This window comes from Acomys minous (genome assembly GCF_964271855.1).
Source record: "Acomys minous genome assembly, chromosome: 1".
NCBI classification, from domain to species: domain Eukaryota; kingdom Metazoa; phylum Chordata; class Mammalia; order Rodentia; family Muridae; genus Acomys; species Acomys minous.
In genome coordinates, this window is record NC_140483.1 from 70,564,537 (window position 1) to 70,590,631 (window position 26,095).

Genomic DNA, 26,095 nt, shown 5'->3' on the forward strand with positions numbered 1-26,095 from the left:
GTCCCCTTAGCCACGCCCTCTGGCCTCAACAACCAGTCAGGAGAACAATCAAAGGCCAGCCACTGCTCCTGGCACCTGTGTCTTCACTTGCAATTCTCCCAGACAGAGTGCCCTAACTCCCTCATTCGGGGCTCAGCAGTGCCCCCATCATGGCTCCTGGTTATACTTGAGAGACCTGCAACCTGGCTGTGGGCGGCTGAACACCAACAGAGCACTGCATAGGCACGGAAGTCCTGACTTCCCCCCCCCCCCTGCTAGCTTCAAACACAGCCACATAAGAGGGCTCTCATGGAAACCGTCAATTGGCCCAAATATAAGCAGGTGATTTCCATGTTTAAAACTACTGAATACATACTGGCTGCCCTTTATCCTAGTTTCACTTCTATGGTGGTGATAAGACACTTGGGTTTATTCCAGCTTATAATTCCAAGTTCCAGTCTATCATGGCAGGGAAGTCAGGGCAGCAGAACTTCAGGGCAGTCACGTCACACCCACTGAGAGGAATGAATGCATGCTCACTTGCTTGGCGGTGCTCAGCCTGGCTTCTCCTCTCTTACGGAGTTCAGGATACCCACGCATAAGGAACAGTGACCCCCAACAGGGGGTTGTGTATTAACTTAAAAAACAAAACAAAACAACCCCTCCCCCACAAAGTCACAGGCCAACCCGATGTGGACAGCCTCTTCCCACGGCATTCTAGGTTGTGTCAGGTTGACGTGTAAAATTAACCTCACACTCTCTGAAACTATTGAGTAATTTTGTTTTTCAAATCTTGAGATCTCAATTTTTAAAAATTTCATGTGGCTTGGGGTACGCCTCAACAGTTATCCATGCCCACAGCATTGGATTAAAATCTCACTATCCTCAAGAAGAAATTAATTTATTAATTTGACAAATCATTATCATTCTCCCCCTAGCTTTCCTGAATCTAAATATTTACATTAAATTCACCCAGATAGTTTATTTTACTGTAAGAGTTATATTTAAATCTTTGCTAGAAAAATTTAATTTTATATATATATTTGGGGGGGGGGGTGAGACAGTGTTTCTCTGTGTAGCCTTGGCTGTCCTGGACTCAGTTTGTAGACCAGGCTGGCCTCGAACTTACAGCGATCCACCTGGCTCTGCCTCTCGAGTGCTGGGATTAAATGCGTGTGCCACCTCGCCCAGCTCTAAAATATAAATTTTAAGTCATTCCTATGAAACAAATCCCGAGACACTCAGTCAACAAACTTCTTCCAAACACTAAGAGCTTCTCTCGCTCAGCTTGAGCCTCCCCTCCTGAACAAGGGTACCAAAGAATCTAGCATGAGGAGAGAAGAAAATGCATACACTGGGCCTGTGGGATGCTCAGCCAGTAAAGATGCCTGCTGCCAAGTGTGATGACCTGAGCTTGAGTCCCAGAACCGATATGGTGGACAAAGACAACCAACTCACATAATCTGTCCTCTGCATACCACATGCATGTTGTAGCATGTGTGCACATGTGCCACATCTTATCAGTCTACCTCCACCACCCTTGCTTTCTCTCTCATATACACAGTGAAGTAAATTGTGTGTGTGTGTGTGTGTGTGTGTGTGTGTGTGTGTGTGTGTGTGTGTTTAAAGGAAATAAGCATTTCTTCAAAATCTCAACCTGGACCAGGCATGGTGGTCCATGCCTTTATTCCCAGCACTACAGAATCAGAAGCCAGCCTAGTCTACATAATGCATTTTGGGACAGCCACAGCAACATAGTGACACCCTGCCTCAGAACAAATAAATTCATCCCAACCTGAAGGATGGAAGAGACTAAGGGGAAAACCAAAGTCATGTGAAGAGATGACGTCGTGGTTAAAGTGTTCTCGCCTTAAGCAGGAGGACCGGAGTTCAGGTCCCCAGAACCATGTGCATGCTGGGTAGGCGAGCTGGCCCACTTCTAATTCCACTCTCAGAAGGCAGAGACAAGGGGTCCCTAGGTCAAGCTCTGAGTTTGAGTGAGAGACTTCACTTCAAGAAATGAAGTGGAAGAATGACTGAGGATGATCGCTGACAGCAACCACGGCACTCCACATGTATGCTGGCTGACCATCCAACCTGACGCGCAAGAGCCGTCTGAAGGGAGGAAACTCAGCTGCCGTGCTCCCCGCCGTGATGATAGCGGACTGCACCTCTGAAACTGTAAGTCAGCCCCAATAAGAGTCGCCATGGTCATGGTGTCTCTTCACAGCGATAGAACCCAAACTCTAAGACAGTCATTTTCTTAATTAGTGATTGATGGGGGAGGGCCCAGGCCATTCTGGGTGGTACCATCCCCAGGGTGGAGGTCCAAAGTTCTGTAAGAAGAGTAAGCCACGAAGAGCAAGCTAGTAAGCAGCATCCGCCCATGGCCTCTGCATCAGCTCCAGCCTCCATGGTCCAGCAGTGTTTGCGCTCCTGTCCTGACTTCCTTCAATGAAGAGCACTGATTTGGAAGTGGACGTCACATAAGCCCTTCCCCTCCCCCAAGCTGCTTTGCTCGTGGTGTGTCACACAGCAACAGCAATCCTGACAACACGTACAAGTGCACATGCACCCACAAACATATGAGCCCTACATAGACACATGACACCACAAACACAAGTGTAAGCCATTAGCCTCAGCTTGATTCCACAGACCCCACATAAAGATGGAAAAACAAGTCTACTCCAGACTACCTCATGTGTGCCATGACATACACCCCACCATCAGACATCCAAAATAAATGTAACAACAACAATCAAAAAATCAAAGCCCTCTTATTCCACCTAATTATCTCATGTACACTACAGGGTCATGGAGTTAGTGTTCCACTTACCTGTTCACAGCAGCCCTTTGGTCACATGTGTCCAACTCACACCAAGACAAATGGCTCCTATATTCTGTGTCAGCACAGTGTGCCACATCCCTAATGCACAGGACTCTGGAAACTCTTCCAGGAAACAGCAGAGAAAACCAAGCAGCCAAGTCCAAACAAGTAAGTCTTGGCTCTGACTCTTAATACTGTGTGATCTTTCAAAAGTCAGTTTTAGTCTCTGTCCCGGTCTAGGGACACAGGGACACAGGGACACAGGGACACAGGGACACAGGGACACAGGGACACAGGGACACAGGGACACAGGGACAAGGGACAGGCGTGGGACAGCTGTGCCCATCTAGGGTCATCAACATTTTAGAAAGCCAGTTGTTACATTATATATTTTTTTATTCTATCTATAATGAGCCATTTCTAGATCAAGTTTTCTTGGGCCTAGTGTACTGGCTGGTTTTGTGTGTCAGCTTGACACAAGCCAGAGTCACCAGAGAAGAAGCCTCAGTTGAGGAAATGCCTCCGTGAGATCCAGCAGTAAGGCATCTCTCAATTAGTGATCCACGGGGAGGGCCCAGCCCATGTGGGTGGGGCCAGGCCTGGGCTGGTGGTCCTGGGTTCTAGAAGAGAGCAGGCCTTGAAGAGCAAGTCAGTGAGCAGCACCCCTGTGTAACCTCTGCGTCAGCTCCTGCCTCCAGGATCCTGCTCTGTCTGAGGTCCTGTCCTGACTTTTGGTGAAGTGTAAGCTGAATAAACTCTTTCCTCCCCAACTTGCTTTTTGGTCACGGTGTTTTGCTAAAGCCATGGAAACCCTGAGGCACCTAGTAAGATGCCATTTCTCTCGCACCAGTTCTCTGCATTGGAAATGTCACTGCAGAACCGAAAACTAGCCTTTGAGGATGCCTGCTATGGATAGACAGGTATTCAGACGGGCTTTGGTCACTCTACCGAACATCTAAGCACTAGGTGCTGGGTGTACACAAGACATAAAGCAACAAAGTGATACGGGTGTGAATGTTTCAATACCAGTACCTTTGAAAGACGTGAGGCACCGCAGTGTTCTGAAGGCGAATGGCCCCTCTGGGCTCACATTTGAATACTTGGTCCCCAGTTAATGGAAGTGTTTGGAAAGGATTAGAAGGCATGGCCTTGGAGGAGGAGCGTCACTGAGGATGGGCTTTGCAATTTCAAAAGCCCATGCCACTCCCATTAAAGTGAGCTCTCGGCTCCAGCACCTTGCCTCCTGCCTGCTGCCATGCTTCCCCAGCTGTGACGGTCACAGACCAGAAGCCGCTGAACCCGTGAGCCCCAATGAAGTGCTTTCTTGTATGAGCTGCCTTGCTCCCTGTGGTGGTTTAAATAGGAACGGACCCCACCGGTCCACAGGCAGTGGCACAGTTAGGCAGTATGGCCTTGCCGCAGTAGGGGTGGCCTTGTTGGAGGAAGTATAGTGGGCGTTGAGGTTCCAAGTGCTCAAGCGAGGCCCACTGTCACCCTCTCTCCCAGCTGCCTGCACTCTCCGCTCCTTCTCCAGCACCATGGCTGCCTGTGTGCCGCCATGCTTCCTGCTATGGTGGTAGTGGACTAAACCCCTGAAGACCGTAAGCCAGCCCCAATTAAATGTTTTCCTTGTTAACAGTTGCCATGGTGATGGTATTTTTTCACAACAATAGAAACTCTTAAGACACTCATGGTGTTTTGTAACAGCAATAAAAAAGTAACTAAGACAGAAGTTGGAACCAGGGAGTGGGTTAGTGCTGTGACAGGCTTGGCCATGTGTTTTCTGGAGGACTATGGAAGACTGTGGGACTCTAGACTAGGAAAATGGGTGAATGCTGTAAGCAGAACTTAACGGGCCAGTCATGGTAGTAGGAGCTCGGGGACAGTACTGCTAAGAACAATACGGACTATGGAGGCACAGCTCTAAATGTTTTAGTGATATTAGCTAGAGACAATCCTTGTGTACTTTGGCAAAGAATGTGCTTTTTGTCCCTGTCCTAAGAATCTGCCTGAAGCTAAACTGAAGATTTCTGAACTGATTTTGTTGACAGAGATTTCAGGACGGCCTAATGTTGACTCTGTTGTGTGGTTACAACACAACAAGTGTTAGTGATCACTCTTATGTAGATTTATAATGAAAAAGAGCAAGTGGGAAATGATGATGATGACGATGACGGTGATGATGATGATTGCAAACCACACAGTCTGCAGAGAAAAGGAGCACCAGAAATGTAATGTTGGAGCCTTGGTTGGTGCTGAAAGAGGTAAGGAGAAATGGAATGAAGGGTGTGATGTCCTCAAGGGGAGAGGACACCCCCTCCACTAACTGGGGGGTGGGGGGTGGGGCAGAGGTCTAAGGAATTAGCTGTTCCTAAAGAGCAGCAACAAATCAAAGTTTATGCAAATGTAATTCGAGGAGGGGCCCAGGTTCCATCTCAAGCAGGCAGCAGAACTTCACAGCTTTGGCCACATGCATTAGAGACATGAAGGATGCAGGCATAAAGGGCTGTGGAACCATCAGTGGTGGCTAACGACCCCTACATGGAGGCCGGGAGAGGCCCCTGTATGATGCTGTGATGTGAAGCCATGAGTTATGTGGAGACCTCAAGATGCTGAAGATGCCAGAGCCATGGGTATCTGCCAAGGAGAGCTGCACACAGAGGGTAGAAACAGACTGAGAGAGACACCAGCTGCAGTCAGACAAGCTGGAAGAGACATCTAAGCCTTCTGACATCAGAAGGCAACGTACAAGCGGCTGGAGAGATGGCTCAGAGGTTAAGGGCAATGGCTGCTCTTCCAAAGGTCCCGAGTTCAATTCCCAGCAACCACACGGTGCCTCACAACCACCTATAATGTGATCTGATGCCCTCTTCTGGCCTGCAGGTGTACATGCAGGCAGAGCACTGTATATATAATAATAAATAAATCTTTAAAAAAACATACAAACGTCAGAGTTTGCCCTCTGGGTTTTCTGTCTTGCTTTGGTCTAGCATTTCCTCACTATGCCCTCCCTCCTTCCCTATTGTAATAGTAATGTATATGTTCTGTGTCATTATGTGATAGAAGTATGTGAGTACCATTCGGTTTATACAGGGGCTACAACTGAGAGATCGTCTTCAGTCTTAAGAAACACTTTGGACTTTTAAACTAAATTGGGCCTGTGAAAGACTATGGGGACTTTTGACGTTGGATTAAATGCATTTTGCATCATGATACGGCTACAAGCCTGTGGGGCCAGGAAGTAGAACGTGGTGGCTTACTGAGAATGGCCCCAGAGACTCACGTATTTGAATATCTAATGCCCAAAGGTGGAACTGTTTGAGATGTATCAGAAAGTGTGGTCTTGGAGGATGCATGTCACTGGGTGTGGGATTGGACAGTTTGCAAGACTCACTCCAAATTCTCATATTCCGTGTGTGTGTGTGTGTGTGTGTGTGTGTGTGTGTGTGTGTCTGTGTGTCTGTGTGTCTGTGTAGGGAGGGCAGGTACTGTGAAAGCCAGGTCAACCTTGGGTGCCATTGCTCAGGTGCCAAGCACCTTGCTTTCTGAGACAGTCCCACTGGCCTAGAGCCCTTCAGCTCACCTACGTGGCTGATGAGGGGGCCCAGGGATTTCCTTCCCTCCTCCCCAGTTCTGAGTGAGACTACAAGCACCCACCCCCTCACCCAAGTTCCCTAAGTGAGATCTGAGGCTCAAACACAGGGCCTCATGCTCTCATGCTTACAAGGCAAGCATTTTCCTGAGTCATGCCCCAGCCTGATGCTTTATTTTTGAGGGACTAAGATAAAAAAGCTTCTACTGGTGTCTGATGTAGAGAGGACTTTAAGCTTCATAACTGTGGATTCTTTTGAGTAAAATTACAACATCAAAAAATAAGAGCATGAGTCAGGCTTGGTGGCGCACGCCTTTAATCCCAGCATTCAGGAGGCAGAGGCAGGCAGATCGCTGTGAGTTCGAGGCCATCCTGGTCTATAAAGCTAATCCAGGTCAGCCAAGGCTATTATTACCCTGTCTCAAAAAAAAAAAAGGGGGGCGGGGGGCAGAGCATGGACCAATGTGAAGCCTGAAAAGGAGCAGGAGAGGGGATGTAGGAAAAATGCCCCAGATATACACAACATATACGCTTAATGTTAAACAAGTATTTTACAATTTAAATAAATAAAATAAAAAAATCATTTTAAGGGCCAGTGAAATGACTCAGCAGGTAAAGGAGCTTTCCGTCAAGTCTAACGACTTGAGTTCAAATCCCAGACTCACATGGAAAGAACTAACCCCTGCAAGTTGTCCTCTGACCTCCAAAAACAACATAGCACAAGGACTCAAATACATAGATACAAATAAATGCATTTAAAAAAATTTTTTTTAAGTGGAAAAGGGAGGAAGTGAGCACTTACCGAGACTGTGGCAGGCCCTTTTTACTGAGGTCTGCCCTCACACGTTCGCCTACATGTCTGTAGATCTCCACCAGACTGTTTATTGCTGCGTCTCGAACCTAGACATAAAAGAAGAAAGCTTACCAGTGCTTCATGTCATCCCCAGCGCGTCCTGGTAAAGCCCCACAGACTAAATGCCCCCTAGCTTATCACCAGCACAACCATGCACGCATCCCTGTACACACCACACTAAGCAAGGGCACGGTTGGGGGGTTTCACGCCTATAAAATGATCCCAAATAATAGAGAAAGTCCCCAGCTCTTTAGACAGAGCCCCAAGCCCTCCCCACTCTTCAGCATGAAGTCAGGAAACCAGACTTTCCAATAAAGAGCAATGAACAACGCTACAAGCACAGCATCAGCTGTGCGGTGGTTTGAGTGAGCATGGCCTCCAGTCGGCTGAACTGTTTGGGAAGGAGTGAGAGATATGGCCTCACAGGAGGAGGTGTGCCACTGAGGGTGGGCTCTCAAAGCCTACACCAGTCCAGTTAGCGCTCTCACTCGCCTCCCTCCTGCCCCCGCCACCCTGCTCTCTCTGCCTTGTGGACAACATGTGAGCTCTCAGCTTCTGCTCTAGCGCCATGCTTGCCTGCCTGCATGCTGCTATGACGGTCACCGACTCTAACCTTTTGACCCGGAATCCCTGTAAAAAAAACTCTTCCGTTTGTAAGTTTCCTTGGTTACAGTATCTCTAGTAACTAAGACATTGTATAAATAGATTATGTAAAGCATCAGCTTCATGTGTAAGGGGATTAAACAAGCAAAAATGAGCAGTAACCTGCTATAAGGGCCCACATTTAAGGAGCTTAAAATGCTAAAAAGAAGAAACATGACACACAGATGCTACTTTTAACAGAAGGCAGGATGTGACCAACACTGTCTAATACCAAAGATCACAGCAGAAAGGTAGGAGCAGGGATGTTGGGTAGGCACAAGGACCCAGGGACCCATCTCCAGTTGGGCACACACTTATAATCCCAGCACTGGGAAAGCAGAGACAGATGGACCCTGGGGCTCAATGATCATCCAGTGAAGCCTACACACGGAATTCTACAACCGTGAGACTATCTCAAAAAACCCAGGTAGACAGTGCCTGAAGAACGTCGGAGTACCACAGTTGTCCTCTGGCTTCCACATGCACGCATGCACCCGCCCACCCACACAGCCCGGCATTTGCACCTACACACATGCACAGAGAAGGTGGGGTGGAAGGAGGGAGGAGTCAAGTAAGTGCTCAGAGGAGCTGGACCTCACCAGGTCCAGATAAAGTGCAGCAGGTGTCAGGATCCAAGTAAGACTCAGTAGTTCAAGGCCAGAGGCACCTGAGACCCTCATGTGCTGCAAGTACATCAGCTGGCCAGACAAAGGACCACTGCGCAAGCAGTTACATAAGGAGTAAGGGACGGGACGGACGTGTTCACTTTGAGAAGCTTCATTATGGAGTAGACATTAAATATCAATGTATTGGTGCTAAATTTCTTTACTATAAAAACGGCATGTGGAGCCATTGAAGTAGCTCAGTAGGTAGAGTGGATTGCTACCAAGCCTGACGAGTTTCATCCCCAGACCCATGAAGAAGGAAAAACTGCCTCCCCCAAGTTGTCCTTCCACCTCCACGTGTCTTCTTTACACATACACTTATTTTGAGAAAACGTGTATTTACTATTACACTGAACTGTCCAGAGTAAAAATATTATGTCTGCGTGCCATTTCCAAAGGTTCAGAAAACAAACACACGTCTGGAAATGTGTGAGGCACAGCAGATATACAGTCGATCTGCCAGAGTGCTAATGTAGATGGGTAATAGAGATTAAAAAAAGCATTAAAAAGTCATAAGAATTTTCTTATTTAAGGCCTCTGGCTCAAACCACAACAACAGGCCGTGCTGAAAGTGGCCCATAAAGTACGAGCACCTACAGATACAAAGAGTGGTCGTTAAGATTCCGTTTGGCCGGGCGTGTTGGTGCACGCCCAGCACTTGGGAGGCACAGGCAGGCAGATCTCTGTGAGTTTGAGGCCAGTCTGGTCCACAAAGTGAGTCTAAGACAGCCAAGGCTACACAGAGAAACTGTGTCTTCAAAAACAGCAACAACAAATCAGTTTGTTAATACAATTTCACATTTTATTTTTTAAAAATTGTTGGGATTAAAGGCATGTACCACCACACCCGGCCAAACTGAATCCCAGCACTCAGAAGGCAGAGGCTGGTGGATCACTGTGAGTTCGAGGCCAGCCTGGTTTACAAAGTAAGTCCAGAATAGCCAAGGCTACACAGAGAAACCCTGTCTCAAAAAAAAAAAAAAAAAAAAATTTGTTTCACTCCGTTGCTTTTCATCTTTTATAGTTTTCACATGTATACAGGTGTTTTGCCTTGCATGTATATTATGTGCACTTTGTATGTACTTGAAACCCTGAGATCAGAAAAGAGCACCAGAACACCAAGACCTGGAGTTACAGACAGCAGTGAGTGGCCATGTGAGTGGCCATGTGAGTGCTGGGACCTGAACTGGGGTTCTCTACAGGAGCAGCAAGTGCTCCTAACGTAAGATAGCCATCTGCTTTGTCACCAACATGCACGGACCCAAGTGTGCACCAGGGCCAGCTGTGCAAGGCCAACATGGCTTTACTCTAGGCTTTTTTTCTCGGCCCAAGTATATCTTCAAACTGATACCCATGCTGTCTCTAATGGCAAACATGAGAACAAGTGAGTCAGTGTGTTCAGGATGTGGGACTGCGCTGATCATGTGACACTTAATCCGAGTTACTCCAAAACAAGGAGAACCTTGACAAAAGCCCTAGAGAGATGCTCATACTTGCCTCTGCTCCCCCTCCCCCAACACAGCTCAGGGCAGCTCTCAAGCTGTTTGCCTGTGTCTGCTGAGGGAGCATCCCCTGGCGGCAAATGTCAAGAGAGAAAACCTAGGAAGAGGCAGATGAACTCTGAGACTCATCTGAATAGCTTTAAAGGGAACAAGAAGATCACTTTCCCATTTCTAAATGTTAACACCTTCACTGCCAGTGCCCCTCCAAATCTACATGGGATCTGAGCTTCTGAGGAGTGAGATGCTGGTGTGACCCCCACAGCACAGAGCACAGGGTCCTAGGATGGTGAGGTGAGACTTCGCTAAGGGACTTCTGCAGAAACAAGGCCAGAGGCCTGAGGGTGAGAAGTGACAGCAGAGCACTGAAATCTTTCTGAAAAACTGCTGTGGCCATTTCTGGTTTTTTGTTTTGTTCGTTTGCTTTTAGGTTTTTTGTTGTTGTTGTTGTTGTTGTTGTTTTGTTTTGTTTTTGGATTTTATGTGCATGGGTGTTTTGCTCATATGTCTGTCTACGCCACCTGAGCCACTATGAAGGTATTGGGAATTGAACCCTGATCTTCTGTAAGAACAAGTACTCTTAGCCATCTCTCCAGTCCACTGATAGACTATAAAGTATGATTCTATACCCAGAAATCGCTATGATTTCTCAGTACAATGTACAGGAAGGCTGAGTTGCCACTACATTTGCTGTGATAATTTATAAATGCCAACGGTGAGCTAAAATTCTTAAATCACAGTTAGAGGTCCACAGAGATAAGCACCACCCACCCGCCTCTCACACAGACCTACCAGATGCGCCTTCGCAGGCTGCATGACTTGCACTCACCTGGCTGTTGGGATCTCCCAGCAAGTTACATATATGTGGCACGATCTTGCTTAGTGTTAGAGTCTGGGCCCCAGAGCTGAAATCAAAAGGTATGAGTGAGAACAAAGGGAAGAAAGATGCCAACACCACACCTGCTCTTCCTCCACCCACCCCCCAAGGTGTGATTAGCCCCTCACACCAGGGTTCCCTCCATTCTACTTCAAAGCACCCCATAGCCCATTTGCAGAGCTCAGGCCTTCACTGGCCTGTGCCTTGCTATCCTGCTTGCCTCAGACCCTAGCCCTGCTAAGCCACACCATCCTTTGCAAAGTCTCACCACTGCCCAGGTGCCGGAGAGGAGCTGCTTCTCAGTGCTTTACAACTACCTGCAGATCTAATTACTTCAGAATAAAGGGTGGTGCTGGTGGTCTTTGCTTTTGTTTTAGCAAAGGGACAAGAAATGTAATTCAAATTTTAGAGTACTTGCCTAGCCAAATAAACAGGACACATGTGCCAGTAATTGCAGCTGTTGAGGGGTGGAGGCAGGAGGCTCGAAGTTCAAGGCATACTCAGTCACAAAAGGAGCCTAAGATCAGAATGCTACATGAGACCTCATCTATTTGTTCCCCCAAGACAGGGTTTCTCTGTGTAGCCTTGGCTGTTCTGGACTCACTTGTAGACCAGGCTAGCCTCCAACTCATAGCAATGCCTGCCTCTGCCTCCCAAGTGCTGGGATTAAAAGTGTGCTCCACCACACCCAGCTAGACCCTATCTTTTATTCAGGGGAAAAAAGGCTTTAGCCAAGCAGAGTTTGAAGGTTCATCCCAGACTTACGCATTGAGTGTTGCGATAAGGCAGAGGCAGATGCCCTCTCTTGTGCGGAAGTTCTTGTGTTTGAAGCCTCCGAGCATTCTGTCCCACACATACTGCAGGTGACAAGAAACAAGGGCGACGTAAGGATTCTGCAGCTCTTCACAGGAAGGGAGGAGTCGACAGAAAACGAGCCTCTTGGCAGGAACCAAACTGGTCCCATGCCCACCACCCACAGGGTCCTCTCCCAATCACACTGAAGTAGGGCAGGGAACTACTCTACTCATGTGACACTGCTGGACTCTCCCCACCACCCTGAGGAGGCAGAATCACCCCCATGCTATGACTGAGAACAGCGCAGCCCACAGGACAGTAAGTGAACACACTGCTTTCTGTCTGGAACACCTCTCCTCACTGAGGCGCCCCCAAATATTTGCTTTATCTCCCCGAGAACCTGCTGCTGGCTGCCCAGTTGCAACAACAACAGTGAGTGGGTCCCTGAAAGGCAGGGGCTGGGTCATCTGTTCTAGCGAGCACAGCTAACTTATCACATAGGAGCCAGGGCCAGCCAGGCCTACCGGCTCCTCGGATACCAGCAGCTGCCTCTTTCCAGAGAAATGAAGAGCCAGTCACGGAAATCAGCTAAGGGGCCCAACAGATTAACCAAACACTCAACACCCATGTCCAACCCACTGATTCACTCGAATGATACATTTTGCTAGTTAAGAATTTAGATCACTCCTATGAGGAGGGACTGTGGGCCGTGTAAGAACGCTCCTCTCAGTACTTGCTGGCTTTATGTCAAATTGACACAAGCTAGAGTCATCAGAGAGGAAGGAGCCTCCACTGAGGAAATGCCTCCATGAGGTCCAGCTGTCAGGCACTGTTCTCAATTAGTGATCAAAGGAGGAGGGTCCAGCCCATGGTGGGTGGTGCCACCCCTGGGCTGGTGGTCCTGGGTTCTAAAAGAAAGCAGGATGAACAAGCCAGGAGGAGCAAGGCCCCTCTCCACGGCCTCTGCGTCAGGTCCGGCATTCAGGGTGCTTCCCTGTTTGAGGTCCTTTCCTGGCATCCTTCCATGATGGGCAGTGTTGTGGAAGTGTAAGCCAAACAAACCCTTTCCTCCCCAACTTGCTCTTCGGTCATGGTGTTTTGTCGAGCCCTGAGTAAGCCCATCTCTAACCCATCAGCCTGGGGACTGCACACATGCGCACTTTTCTTGCCCTACCTGGGGGTTAGCAGCTTGATCCATGATCTTTAGCAGCAGCGTTTGGTCTTGCTCCCTCACGGAGTCCTTAGCATCTCCCAGTCTGTCTATTAGACTTGGCAACACTGGAAACCAAAATACAAGTGCATTACATGAAAACAGATCTGCGGTCACGCAGTGCCCAGTTAGCAGCTGGCTGTTCCAAGGCACCCATCCTTGCCAGAGCTCCTTGCTTAGGTGCATCCAGAACCACAGACCCTGGCAGACCCTGGTGCTTGGGCACACTGTCTCTGCCCTCACTTTCCTCCAGCCACATCCCGACACATCTGGAACCGGCTGAACTATTAAAATGAAAGGCCTTGGCAGGCAACGGTGACACAAAGGAAGCCTGAAGGAGGATGGGCTGGGCCAGCACTGTGTGCCTGTAATCTCCGCACTTGGGACACTGAGGAAGGAGAGTCAGAGTTTAAGGTTATCCTTTGCTGCATGGAATACTTAAGGCCAGCCAACACTATATGGAACATAGTAATAAAAAATAAAAAATAATTTTAAAAAAGGAAAGGAAAAAAACATTAAAGTAGGAGGGCTCACAGAGACCCACCCTTCCCTGAGGGTTTACAGACAGGTTAACTGTTGATGGGAGAGGGAGCCATTTTCATGAGTGGTTACTCTGTGGATAAGAGCTGTTACCCTGTAAACAACCTTTGACCTATGTCTCGTAAGCAAGCCTAATGAAACTCAGGGGTTATGGAGGGAGAAAGCTATGGAAGTAGAAGGGAATTAAGTGGAGCGGGAGGGGGACAGAAGGTAACTGCAAGAGCGGAGATATGACCAAAATACACTCTATGCACAAAACGCCATGCCTGTAATTGACCTGCGCTAAGAAAACCATCAAATAGCAGGCTCTGTGCGGAGCAGAGCTCAACACGCTTCACTGTGCACACAACACACACTGGTATGTGCACATCCATACGCTGAGGCAGGGGCCAGCCCACTCACGCCGATTCCATGCCTGTTAGGCCTCTTTTGAGAATTCATGTAATGCAGGAGGGAAATGGAAAATGGTCCAAACACCAAATTCCTAGCAGTAAAAGTTCTGTGGTCTCACCATCTCTCTCGGTGAGCGCACTAACCACGGAGCTACAGAAAAGGAAAAGACCATCACCGATGACAATCACTACAGGGAGATCCCAGCTACCGCTGTGGCTCAGTGTTAAGAGTCTTTGGCGGGCACACAGAGGACATGGGTTCTATCCACTCGCTGCCCATACACACCCGAAAGGGAAAGAAGATAGGAAAAGGGAATGGAGAGATTTTTTTACTGAAACCGCTGTATAAACAGAACTGCTTAGTGCATATACTGCCATCATAAAACACCTTGATTTAATAGCATCTAAACTGTGAGAAAATCCAACTGACTAATTTTTTTTTAGGACTTCTCATATTGGAGAAAACTGCATATTGGAGGAGGGGCTTGGGACAACATGTACTGGCTGGCATCAAGTTGATGACTAATCTTTTATAAAATCCTCTACTAGTAAAAGTTCATATTTGAGGGTCACAGCAGGAAGGAATAGTTCGGGATTTGAGGGAAAGGTGCCAGTTCAGGGGGAGTGAGTCCAGGGTGGGAGGGGAGGCTGAGAGTCCGCTTGCCAGGGCTCACCTGTGCCGATTTGCGCCTTGAATCGGTCCTGCAGCCTTGTCACCAGAGCCGACAGGATGTCCATGCCCAGGAGAACCACCTATAACGGGAAACAAGCTCAGCGTCATCGGTGCGGTGGCAGAGCTCGTGCCCGTGTTCCAGAGCCCGGGCCGCCAAGTCGGCTCGCTAGGAAAGAATGCTCGCCACGGAAACCCGATTACGATTTGGAAGAAAAACTCGCCCAGGCGAAACTCCATTGAAATAGAAACAGCCCAACTATAGGAGACCACCATGGCCCGGCCCCGCCCCGATCGACCAAAGCCCCGCCCCAGAGTTGCGTATGCAAATTAGCGAGGTCTCGGCCCAAAAAGGCCAACACTGCACCTCCCTCTGGCCACGCCCAGAGAGGCGCGTATGCAAATTTTCAGACTTGTGGAGCGCGGCCTTCTGGGTAAAGTCAAGCAGGAGTCTAAAGAAGCCCCTCGGAAGTTTCAGGAAAGCAGAGAGGGTATTAGGCGTCGGAAGCTGCACTCGTAGAAAATACTGTCCACCGGGCGGGCTGGGGCAAGCCGGCTGCAGCGGTCACCGCAACCCGACCAGGGTCTGCAGCTTCCCGGCTGCCCGGCGCGCGTGGTTGCAGGCAACCATCCTTTTCTTGGGGTTGCGCTACTGTCCAATGAACGTGTAGTGAGGGCAGTACTGCTAACGCCTGACAACACACCTGCATCGGTTAGAGCTCTGCTTTACCTTGGTGCAATTTTTGGAAAAACCACAAAACCTCTTTTCCGTACCCGAACGTTCAAAAACAGGACAGAACTGCATCTCGCATCACCCTCCGCTACCTGCTAGGGGGCAGCAGAGGATGGCGTCACTGCGAGGCCGGGGTCTGAACGCTCCGCTCCCTTTAGTCCTAATACAAACTTCCAAAGTTACCATGCACAACCACCATTGGTACAAACCCTTGGCCGGACCCCGTGTTTTAGTTTCCGCCCAGTTTCCAAAACAGAAAAAAAAACACAGTACTTCAAATGTCCAACCAGCTTTGGGAGGGATTAAGTACTTGGAAATATATAAAGTATTTTTGTTGTTAAGACTGGATCTATATAGGCCTGGCCTGGAACTCAATTTGTAGCCCATGATGGTCTCAAACTCACAACTCCCAACTGCTGGAATTAAAGTCATGTGCCACACCCCTCTTTACCTCTCCAACGTTTAAAATAGGTCTACATGCGAGCGTTTTCTTAAAAACAAACAAACAAAAAACCAAGCTGGTTTTACTTTTGAACCACGGTATTTGAATTTCTCTGGTTTGGCTTCCTTCCAAAGAGCACAGTAGAGAAAGGAGGTGATTTTACAGTACAGAAACCTGACAAATCATTACCTCAGCCGGGTGACCAAGGTCGGCCTGAACAATGCTAAGTCATGCTGGTGATGTAAGCTCAATACAATGTAATGCACACTTCACCTCTGTGACAGTTCCTTTAAAGCCGGGAGTAATCCCAAGAAAAACATGAGGGAAACTCAAAACACCTGACCAGTGCTCAATTGTTAAGGTCAAAGCAAAGGATATCTGAAAATTTGCCACAGTGAAAGTAGCTTTTTATATCCTCTTAATTTTCCCGGGAAAAGGAAAAATGACATTCCAAAGACTGTTTTTTGGAAGGACCAAATAATAAACAGACCACATTAAGAGACAAAGAACGGGCTCTGTTAAAGTGCACTCACTGTACACAGAGCAAGAGAACCCGGACAGGAGGGAAAGCCAAACGCAGCACAAGGCAAGGGGCTAGAGAGCTCCAAAGCGCATGCGCACGCAGACGAGAGGAGAAAAATGCTCAGACACAGTGCGTGAAAAGCACCAGCTGACAGTCAGTGGCGGCTACTACAAGGCACGGAGGGTGTGACAGTGCAGGGAAATAACTCCTGTACACTGCTGGCGGAAGTGTGAAGTGAGTGTCAGTGTGCAAAATTAAATTCTCAAAATGTAATTTTCAGAAAGTTAAATGTTTAACTGCGTGCTCTAGCAAGTCTGCTTCTGGACATGAAGACAGAGGAGGCAAAGCAGGGCCAGGGTTCTGTGTCGCCATGAGCGCCGCGTCATCTCTACAGTTAGCAGCATAACAGATGAATGGATGCTCAACACACGCTCATCTCCACACAATGCAAAAGCTAAGCCTAACGCCATCTTCTCTCCTTAACCACAACTGCCTTCCTGCAGTTTTCGTTATCACAATAAACCACAGTCCCAAAGTAACACAAGGTAAATTCCTGAAATAAGCACTTTATTGAATTTAAATTGTGTGCTGCTCTGCACAGCACAATATGATCTCACGCTATGCTGCTTGGTCCCACTCAGAAATGAATGGGAATCACCCCTTCCCGTCCGGCACCCAAGCTGCCCTCCCTCCGTGAGTCACCCGGCAGTCACACTGGCTGGTCTGCTGGGACACACGACTGTGCTGCGGAAGCCCTTAGCACATGTTCCTGAAGCACAAGAGTGATGCTGACACTTTGTACACACCAAAGAGAAAGCATTGGGATTGCAGCGGCATAGCTCCACAGACCTGCTTCCCCCTCAGCAAGGACGTCACAGCCTGATGAGTATATGTAGAAATACAAATAGCAAGACATTCAGTACAGCGTGACAGGACTCCCCGCTACTGCACACCAGGACTGACTACAGAGCAGAAGGAACAAAGGCAGGTGCCGATGAGCCGGACCACACTGGATAAGATCCCTCATTCGTAAGGCACTTTGGGAGAAGCAAAGCAGTCCAGACCCATACAGAGATTATCCAAGGCCATGATGTTTGCAAGCAAACCCGAGCCTCCTGACCACACCAAGGCCATTTTTAGGCCGGTGCAAACACAGTATACACTGACCTGGCACTCTCAGGCTTGTTTGCCTCCCTCTGAGTGGCTTAAGACCTTGGGTAAGTCACAACACCTCCCAGGCAACACCAAAAGACCTCCAAAGTCAGCTGACTCTCTTTGGTGCCCTGATAATGCCAGGTCTTGAAAAATCACATGGGCCCTCTAAGCCCAAACTCAGGGGGCCAGGGGCCCCACCATCCACTGCAGCTTTCCTAACAATGCATCCACTTTACAGAGTACACGCCAGGCACACAGTAGGTACCCTTAAGGACCCTCCCCTTCATCAGGAAAGCATGGATTACAGCTGAGTTTAAAGTGTTTGCAGAGCAACTGTGAGGCCGTGATGTCCATCCCCAGAGCCCACAGGAAAGCCAGGTGTAGTGGTGTTCCCCTGTAATCCTCATGTCGGGGACACAGAGACAGGAGGATCCCCAGATCTTGCTCCACCATCAGTGAGACATCACCTCAAAACATCAAAGTGAGCTGGGCATGGTAGCACACACCTTTACTCCCAGCAGAGGGAGGCGGATCTGGCAAGTTCCAGTCAGGACTACATAGAGAGACCCTGTCTCAATAGTAAGTAAATAAACAAATAAAATAAAATAAAAGTGGAAAATGACCTCTAGCCTCCACATGCACACACACACACACATTAATTAGATGAATAAAGTAAGGAAGGAACAAAGTCATGGTGCACAAAGAAAAAAGTAAGCTTGCCTAAAACCACACCATCCAATGACAACTGGTAAATTGTTAGCCATCCCATAATGCATCTGCCATGCCTACACATGTGGTTCTCCCCCAGTGTTATGGAAATCTTCCCCAGCCGGCGGATCGATGGTCCATTTTCAGTGGCTGCCCGGCTTGCTTTCATGATTGCTGACCCAGCCCTCCATACCCCTACCAAAAGGTGGACACGTGTCCACACGTGTGCTACTATCCTTAGCACCAACGTTTATTAGGACAACTGCAGGGATACGATCACTCTTGCTTCCCCAGTGACACTGTCACAGAAGGCAGCGGCTGCCCTTGAGAGGCAGGGTGCAGGGTGCAGGGTGCAGGGTGCTCATCTCCACACACTGTGTAATCGGTGCCTCCACTGTTCAGCTGCAGCCTTGTACCAGCTAAAGGAGAAAATAATTAGTGCTCTACTGTGCTTGTTTCCAGTTCCAAGATGAAGAGCACAGTACAGACCCAACAGGAGAAAATGTAAGTTTAGGCGCTATCCACACAGCTGGGAGTGGTGGCGCACACCTTTAATCCCAGCACTCAGGAGGCAGAGGCGGGCGGAGTGCTGTGAGTTCGAGGCCAGCCTGGTGTACAAAGTGAGTCCAGGACAGCCAAGGCTACACAGAGACACCCTGTCTTGAAACCCCCCCCCCACCGCCGCCAAAAAAAAAGGAGCCATCCACACACATGCACAATGGGGGACTGGTCTCGCAGAGCTGTCCTTCAGGGCAGTCACCTGGGAGTCCCTGGACACTTGAGGTAACACTTAGGCCACTGGGCTGGCTGTTTTTCAGTCCTGGAATATCACCTGGAGACAGTTAGGGGATAGCTATTGCCAGGTGCTGCCCCTACAGAGATGTGACTATAGGAAGGGACGTAGGACACTGTACCATCAAACCCTTCCCTTCACAGGAGGCTACACTGCCCACAAAAGGTTAGTTAGAGGTCAGGTGAAACCAGTGTAGGGCAGAGTTAGGAAGCTGTGCTTCTAAGTCAGGCCTGGAGAAGTGTTCTGTGATACGGAGTCCAATACTGTGTGGTGCCTGCAGGGCTGGGGCGATGGCTCTGGGGCTTGCCACTCAAGTATGACCCCTGCCTTCTGCCTTTGTTCATCAGCACCTGCTGGCTGGGGTTTGCTGGCACAAGCTTGTAATCCCAGTGCTGGGGGGGCAGAAAACAGGCAGATGACTGGGGCTCCCTGGCCAGGCAGCCTAACCTCATTGGTGAGATGCAGATGCCAGGGAGAGACCCTGCAGGAGGGGGCAGGGAGGCCAGGTAGACAAGACGGACAGCTTCCGAGGGTATCTGGCATGTGTACAGACGCACATACATGTGCATGCATGTATGTAGGGAGAAATGTAGAAAGCGTGAACATGAACCAGAAGTTTTCATTTCAGTAAATGTCACTTAATGTACCTTTCCCTAGCCACCCAAGACCACCACACCTGCAGCACAAATGGAAATGAGGCGGGCCATGAAAGGAGCACAGGGCGGCTGCAAAAGCTGGGCAGTGCTAAGAGCTCCAGTCACCCAAGACTCACCAACGGAGGACAGATTTCAAACCCTGGTGATCTACACTAGGGAGTGACAGCACTCAGAGGATCAAACAAAACTTGGCATATCCACTCGATAAAACACTGTTTAACAACAAAGGAGATGCACACCCCACCTTGACCTAGAAAACACGAGGCTCAGTGAAAAAACAAGATGCCAAAGACGGCATACTGGACAAATCTGGTCACAAGAAACTTCCAGAGAAGGCAAACTCACTGAAACAGAAAAGAGACAAACGGGTTCATAAGGTTGAAGTTCAGAGGGGAACGACCACAAACAGTCAGGAGGGATCCCACGGAGATGATGGAAAATGTCCTAAAATCAGACTGTGAGGTAGCTATGCAAATTGTGGAAAATAATCGAACTGTACACATGGGTCAATTTTGGATATCTCAATACTTTTTTCTTTTAAGGCAAAAGCTATTACTAGGCTTAAAAGAACTCTCTGGCCTTTCTGGTGATAAGACAGTAGAAGGACTCTGGCTGCCAAGGAGGCAGCAGGTCTGAGGCATCCGGGAGCGGAGCTATGGGTGGAGGCCAATGCCTCAGTACAGACCAAGAGCCAAGAGGCAGTGCAGAGCTTGGCACTCATGGCGTCCGCACCCTCCCACACCTACTCACAAGACTCAGAAACTGCACTGCTCTCTTGTGGTCAACTCAGTTTTCCAAAATTCTGCAGAATGTATTTAGGCGGCTTACAGATTGACTGTTTCTCCCAAACAGAACACAAGCTTCATGAATTGTTTTACTTAGTTCCTCACTGTCTAGAACCATAGCTGTTGAGTAAATGAATGGATTCCCTTGTTGTTCCCTTGGAAAACCATCTTTTTCTTGGATTCAAAGTCAAGTTCAATATGAATGAGTACTTTCTGACTTACGTGCTTCTGTCCAGACTTTGTTCATTAAAATACAATTACATCAATTCCCTCTTCCCAGTCATCCAAAGTTGTCCTAAGATCTCCATACACATACTATAGCACGCATGTGACGTGTGTGTGCATGGACACGAGGGCACACATGTGTACACACACACACACACACACACACACACACACACACACACACACACACACGGTTTTATAAACTGAAGCATGTAATTTGGCCTGTGCACCCCAAGAACTTTTTAGGAAAAAGTGAATCCACTGAGCTGCAGGCATCAGCAACCCAGTTTCCCCACAGGCTGCACTCAAGTTATGCCCGACCTAAAGGCAAAGCTTTTAGAGGCGCTCACTGCAGCGGAGGTGGGCTAGGTATAGCTTGGGAGAAATGCAACCCACATGGACTGAGACAAAGGAGCAGAATGCTCAGTCTTCAAAAATCCAGATGACAGAACTCAGAAATGATGACAGCTGTAGGCAGGGACGTGCAAACGCTGGAACCCGAATACACTCGGTGGGACTGTAACAGGGCCCAGTCTCGAAACTCATCAGTGGTAACCATGAGAGAATTCTGTCCCCGACATTCCACTCCTAAGAAAACACCCGAGAACAGGAATCCTTTGTCTACACAACACACCAGTGTTCAAAACACAGCTATTCACATCACATAGAGAATCAACCCACACATCTAACAACCGATGACCAGATAAGCTAAATATGTGCATCTCTACATAGCTATTTGAGAATAATAAATTAAATATTCTGAGTTCATACCACAATATGAAGAAGAAGATGTGAAAATAGCAGTGATCAGCGAAATGAGATGGACACAAAGGACACTTGCTGTATGGTGCTTATGAAATATCTAGGATAGTGACAGAAAATTACTCAGGGACAGGAAGGGAGCTAACGGTTGCCACTGCCAGGCACTGAGATGGGGCATGGCTGCTAATGCCTAAGAAGGTCCTTCCTCAGATGAAGATGATTTTAAAGTAAGATAAGGTAGCCCAGTGGATGAGTCCACAGGCCTTTACAGCCAAGTCTGGTGACCTGAGCTCAGTTCCCCAGGATCACATAGTTGAAGGAAAGAATGGCTTCCTGTTAAGTTGTCCTCTGACCTCCACATGCATGCTGTGGCATGTGTGCATGTCCACACACACAAAAATAAATCTAGGAATTTTTAATTAAGCAGTGGTGTTGGTTATAGAACTGTGAATATGCAAAAAAATGAGCTCCATATAGAAAAGTGGAAATGTTTGTTATTGTTTTTTGAGACAGGGTTGATCTGCGTAGCCCTGGCTGTCCAGACACTCACTTGTAGACCAGGCTGGCCTTGAACTCAGAGATCTTCCTGCCTCTGCCTCCTGAATGATGGGATTAAAGGCATGCGACACCACCACCCATCAAGAGTGAATTTTATAACAATAAATTATGTTTAGTAAGGCAATTAAAGTCGTCGTCGTCATCGTCATCATGACTTATCGACCTGGGATTCCAGAATGGAATCAAGAATAGAGAAGCAAACAATAAAGCCAGCAGGTGGCTAGCAGCGCAGTACCAAGTCCCTGGTGGTTTTTTTTTTTTTTTAATTGTCTTGACAAATGAACTCCACCCATGTAGGATCCTTGATGAAATGCATATAGTAATCCTTTAATCATTTTAAGAGAAAGGCTTAATTAAAATTGACTAGAGAGATGGCTGAGTGGATAAAGGTGCTGTCAAGTCTGGCAACCTTAGTTCTATCCCTTGGGCCGACATGGTAGGAGGAGAAAGGAGTAAATGTGACTTCCACAAGCTGTCCTCTGACAATACGTGCACGTGTGTGTGTGTGATACACACATAATAAAATAAAAATGTAATTAAGTAAGTATACATACGCATGCATATGTCCAACAGAACAAATAATATCACCTCACTATCAAAAATAGGAATGCAGCTACTGAAAGAAACACTCTAGACTGACAGATATTTAATGGAAATAAGCCCATGTTACATTAGTAAAGCTGCAGAACACTTTAGATAGGACAATTCTACTTAAAAGAGCAAACCTTCAATGCACTGGTTGTGTGCAGTGTGTGCAACTCACTATTCATCTTGGACATCATTTGCGTACTATTTATGTACTATTAAATTTTTGCAAGCATATATAACTTTGAGTTTAAGACAACAATAATGAGAAAGTGATAAAGACACCCACAGTCTCACTGTCTCTGTATATGCACCCACCCCTACACTCATGTGCACACGCCACATACCAAGCACACACAAGCATAACGACACACTTGATATCTGAAAAGACTTGGTGTGGGTGTGTGGCTGCGAACGGGTGGTCAGAGGACAATCTCTGGCATTATTCCTCAGGCACTGTGGTGGTTTGAAAAGGAACGGGCCCCACAGGTTCATAGATTTGAATACTTGCTCAGCAGGGACTGCATTAGGAGGTGTGGTCTTGTTGGAGGAAGTGCATCACTGGAAATAGTATTTGTGGTTTCAAATGGTCAAACCAGGTCCAGTGTCTCTCTCCCTCCTGCCTGTCTATCCAGATGTAGACCTCTCAGCCCTTTCAGCACGATGTCTGCCTGCAGACCACCATGCTTCCTGCTACAACGATAATGAAGTGAACCTCTGAACTGTAAGCCAGCCCTAATTACATGTTTTCCTTTATAAGAGCCGCCGTGGCCATGGTGTCTCTTCACAGCGATAGAACAGGTGCTGCCCAGCTTTCCCTGAAGACACAGGAAGCTCACTGGCTGGAAGCTGATCCAGTAGGTTAGGCTAGCCGGCCAACGAGTCACAGCCATCCCCAGCCATCCCCCGGTCTCCCACTTCCCGGCACTGAGATTTCAAGTGTGTGCCACTACACCCAGATTTCTCCCTATGGGTCTGGGGGATCAAGCTCGGATCCTCATGCTTGCCCTGCTGAGCGATCTCCCACGCCCTTCACGTTTTAAATCTGAACACTCAACTCCCCTAGGAGCTGCCACCAGGGTGGAGAGGAAGGCTGGCTCTGTCAGCACGGTGAAGAGAGAACCCTCCCCGAGAGTGCCCTCAGCTCCAAGGTCATGTCCACCTCAACAGGGCGGATCCCTGCACTAGCCAGCAGTCTCAGAACAAGCAACACGGGTAACCGTGTCAGCTGACAGCCGTGTGCAGATTAGGACATGCTCTCTCCTTGGAATATGTTTGGATCTTTTCACAATAACAAGTTAAAGAAGACAATAAAGGTGCGCCCTGTATTTGGCCTCTAGAATCCATCTTCCTAATTGAGTTAGGAACCAGGTTTAAGATACGGGACCATTAGTCTGGGAGGGCAGGGGAGTCACTGACTAGTGACCACACCCTCCTTCCCTTCCTCTGTATACTGCAGCTTGGAGCACTGTTCTCATAGAACCATGGCCATAAACAGGACATCAGGGCAAGGACTGGGACTGAGGAAAGCAGGGGGTGGGGGTGGGGAGGGATGGAGGGATAGAAAGAAATGGTACAGAAGGAAGGAGTGGTGACTGAGGAGGAGGAGGAGGAGGAAGAGGAGGAAGAAGAGGAAGAAGAAGAAGAGGAGAAGAGAGGAAGGAAAAGAATTATTAAGAAGCCAAGTGGAACACCATCCTGACTGTTTTTGGACCAATGTGCTACGGAAACTTTTCCACACTGGAGCTATCCCAAACTCTTCTATTATTTATGGGGATCAAACTAAGCACAGAAATACACCATGTAAATTCCACGTGCACGGCACTTAGCCCTGGGGTCTGGTTCGTTCACGTGCTGGTTTCTGTGTCAGTGGGTACAGGAAATCCTCTCTCGTTTGGTTTTGTGCTTAGGGCATTTGAAAATAAGTCACCTCTCTCTAGACCTTGGTTCCTTTTTCTGTAAACCAAGTAGCGCTAGATTAACTTCACAACTCTTCTAGCCTTTCAAATGTTACAACTTATCAGCATAACTTCATTCTAAAAAAAATTTTAAACTTTTTAAAAGATTTATTTATTATTATGTATACAATTTTCTGCCTGCATGTATGCATGCCTGCATGGCAGAAGAGGGCACCAGATCTCATTATAGATGGTTGTGAGCCACCATGTGGTTGCTGGGAATTGAACTCAGGATCTTTGGAAGAATAGACCGTGCCATCTTTCCAGTCCTCGTTTTTTAAAATTGTATTGCATTTATATATTTATTGGAAGAGGGCACATGCAGGAGTGAAGGACAGAGGATTACTGGTAAGGTGCTGGCTTTCTCCTTCCACCACATGAGTACTAGGGTAAAACTTGCCTCATCAGGGTTGACAGCAAGAACAAGCAACCCAGGCCAAACTAAACTCCCCTATGGTACACAGCCCCGCCCCCACTTGGCTTGCCACACCCCCTGAGTACACAGCCCCACCCCCACTTGGCTTGCCACACCCCTTGAGTACACAGCCCCACCCCCACTTGGCTTGCCACTCCCCCTGAGTACATAGCCCCGCCCCCACTTGGCTTGCCACTCCCCCTGAGTACCTCGTCCTCTCAAGTACAAGCAGCTCTCCTCTAATGGAGGCTGCTGGTCAGGGCTTGTTCTTTGTCTAGTACCAGCCAGCTTCTTTTCCACTATCTCCTACTGCCATCTGGTCATGATTTCAAATGTAAAACTATTAACAAGTGGGACCATCTTTAGGAGAAATAAGCAAAACATAATGTATGTGAGATGGAAAGTGGAATTCACTGGCAAACAGGATGCCTCCGCAAGAAAAGGGGTTGCGGCTGGGCATGGTAGCATATGCCTGCTATCCCAGCTCTCAGGGAGGTGTAGGCAGGTGGGTGTCTATGAGTACAGCAAATCCAGGGCAGCCAAGGCTACACAGAGAAACCTAGCCTTGGAAAAAAGCAAAGGGATTGCTTTCAAGTTTGAGAACCTCTGTTCAATGCCCAGGCCCTCAGATGGTGGAGAGAGAACTAACTCCCAAAGGCTGGCCTCACTTCCAATCTTAGACAATGTAGGTGTGTGCATGCATGCATACATGCGCGCGCGCACACACACACACACACACAGAGGCACACACTTAATTAAATGCTTAAAGTTCACAATATAATTATTTCAAATGAAATAACTGTGCAGCCTAGGACAATGATGAAAAGCAGATTCAAGAAAACATAAAACATTTACCCATTCTGTATAAATGCTTGGTCTTAGAAAACATGGTGCATTCTGCCTAAGACCCTGTCACTTAACCCCCTGGCCCAAGACTGGCAATGTGCTATTACCACTGTATACTGGTTTGATTTCCATAATTGTTGCACCCGAAGTTAGAACCATGGAAGGATTACCAAAGATCTTAGGGCCAGGCATGAACAACCTTTTGAAATCACAGGATAACGTTATCAACTACAAAGTTCATGTTTGAGAATAATAAACACACACACACACACACAGAGAGAGAGAGAGAGAGAGAGAGAGAGAGAGAGGGAGGGAGGGAGGGAGGGAGGGAGAGAGATCTCATAATGCTTTAAATCATCGTACGGTTTGTGTCGGGCTATATTAATGACTGTCCTCAGCCACACACTGCC

General features: G+C 48.0%; 1 protein-coding gene across 6 annotated transcripts in view; it reads right to left on the minus strand.

The window, feature by feature from the left end:
* The window catches only part of CLASP1 (cytoplasmic linker associated protein 1), a 220,730-nt gene that overhangs the window by 130,219 nt on the left and 64,416 nt on the right, over nt 1-26,095 (minus strand). For all 6 annotated transcript variants that reach the window (XM_084774619.1, XM_084774618.1, XM_084774616.1 and 3 more), the window contains exons 3-7: nt 14,546-14,624; nt 12,904-13,007; nt 11,700-11,791; nt 10,887-10,962; nt 7,201-7,298 (exon numbers count right to left, since the gene is read on the minus strand). In XM_084774619.1, the coding sequence (XP_084630745.1) occupies nt 7,201-7,298; nt 10,887-10,962; nt 11,700-11,791; nt 12,904-13,007; nt 14,546-14,624 (449 nt within the window). The remainder of the gene's footprint in view (nt 1-7,200; nt 7,299-10,886; nt 10,963-11,699; nt 11,792-12,903; nt 13,008-14,545; nt 14,625-26,095) is intronic.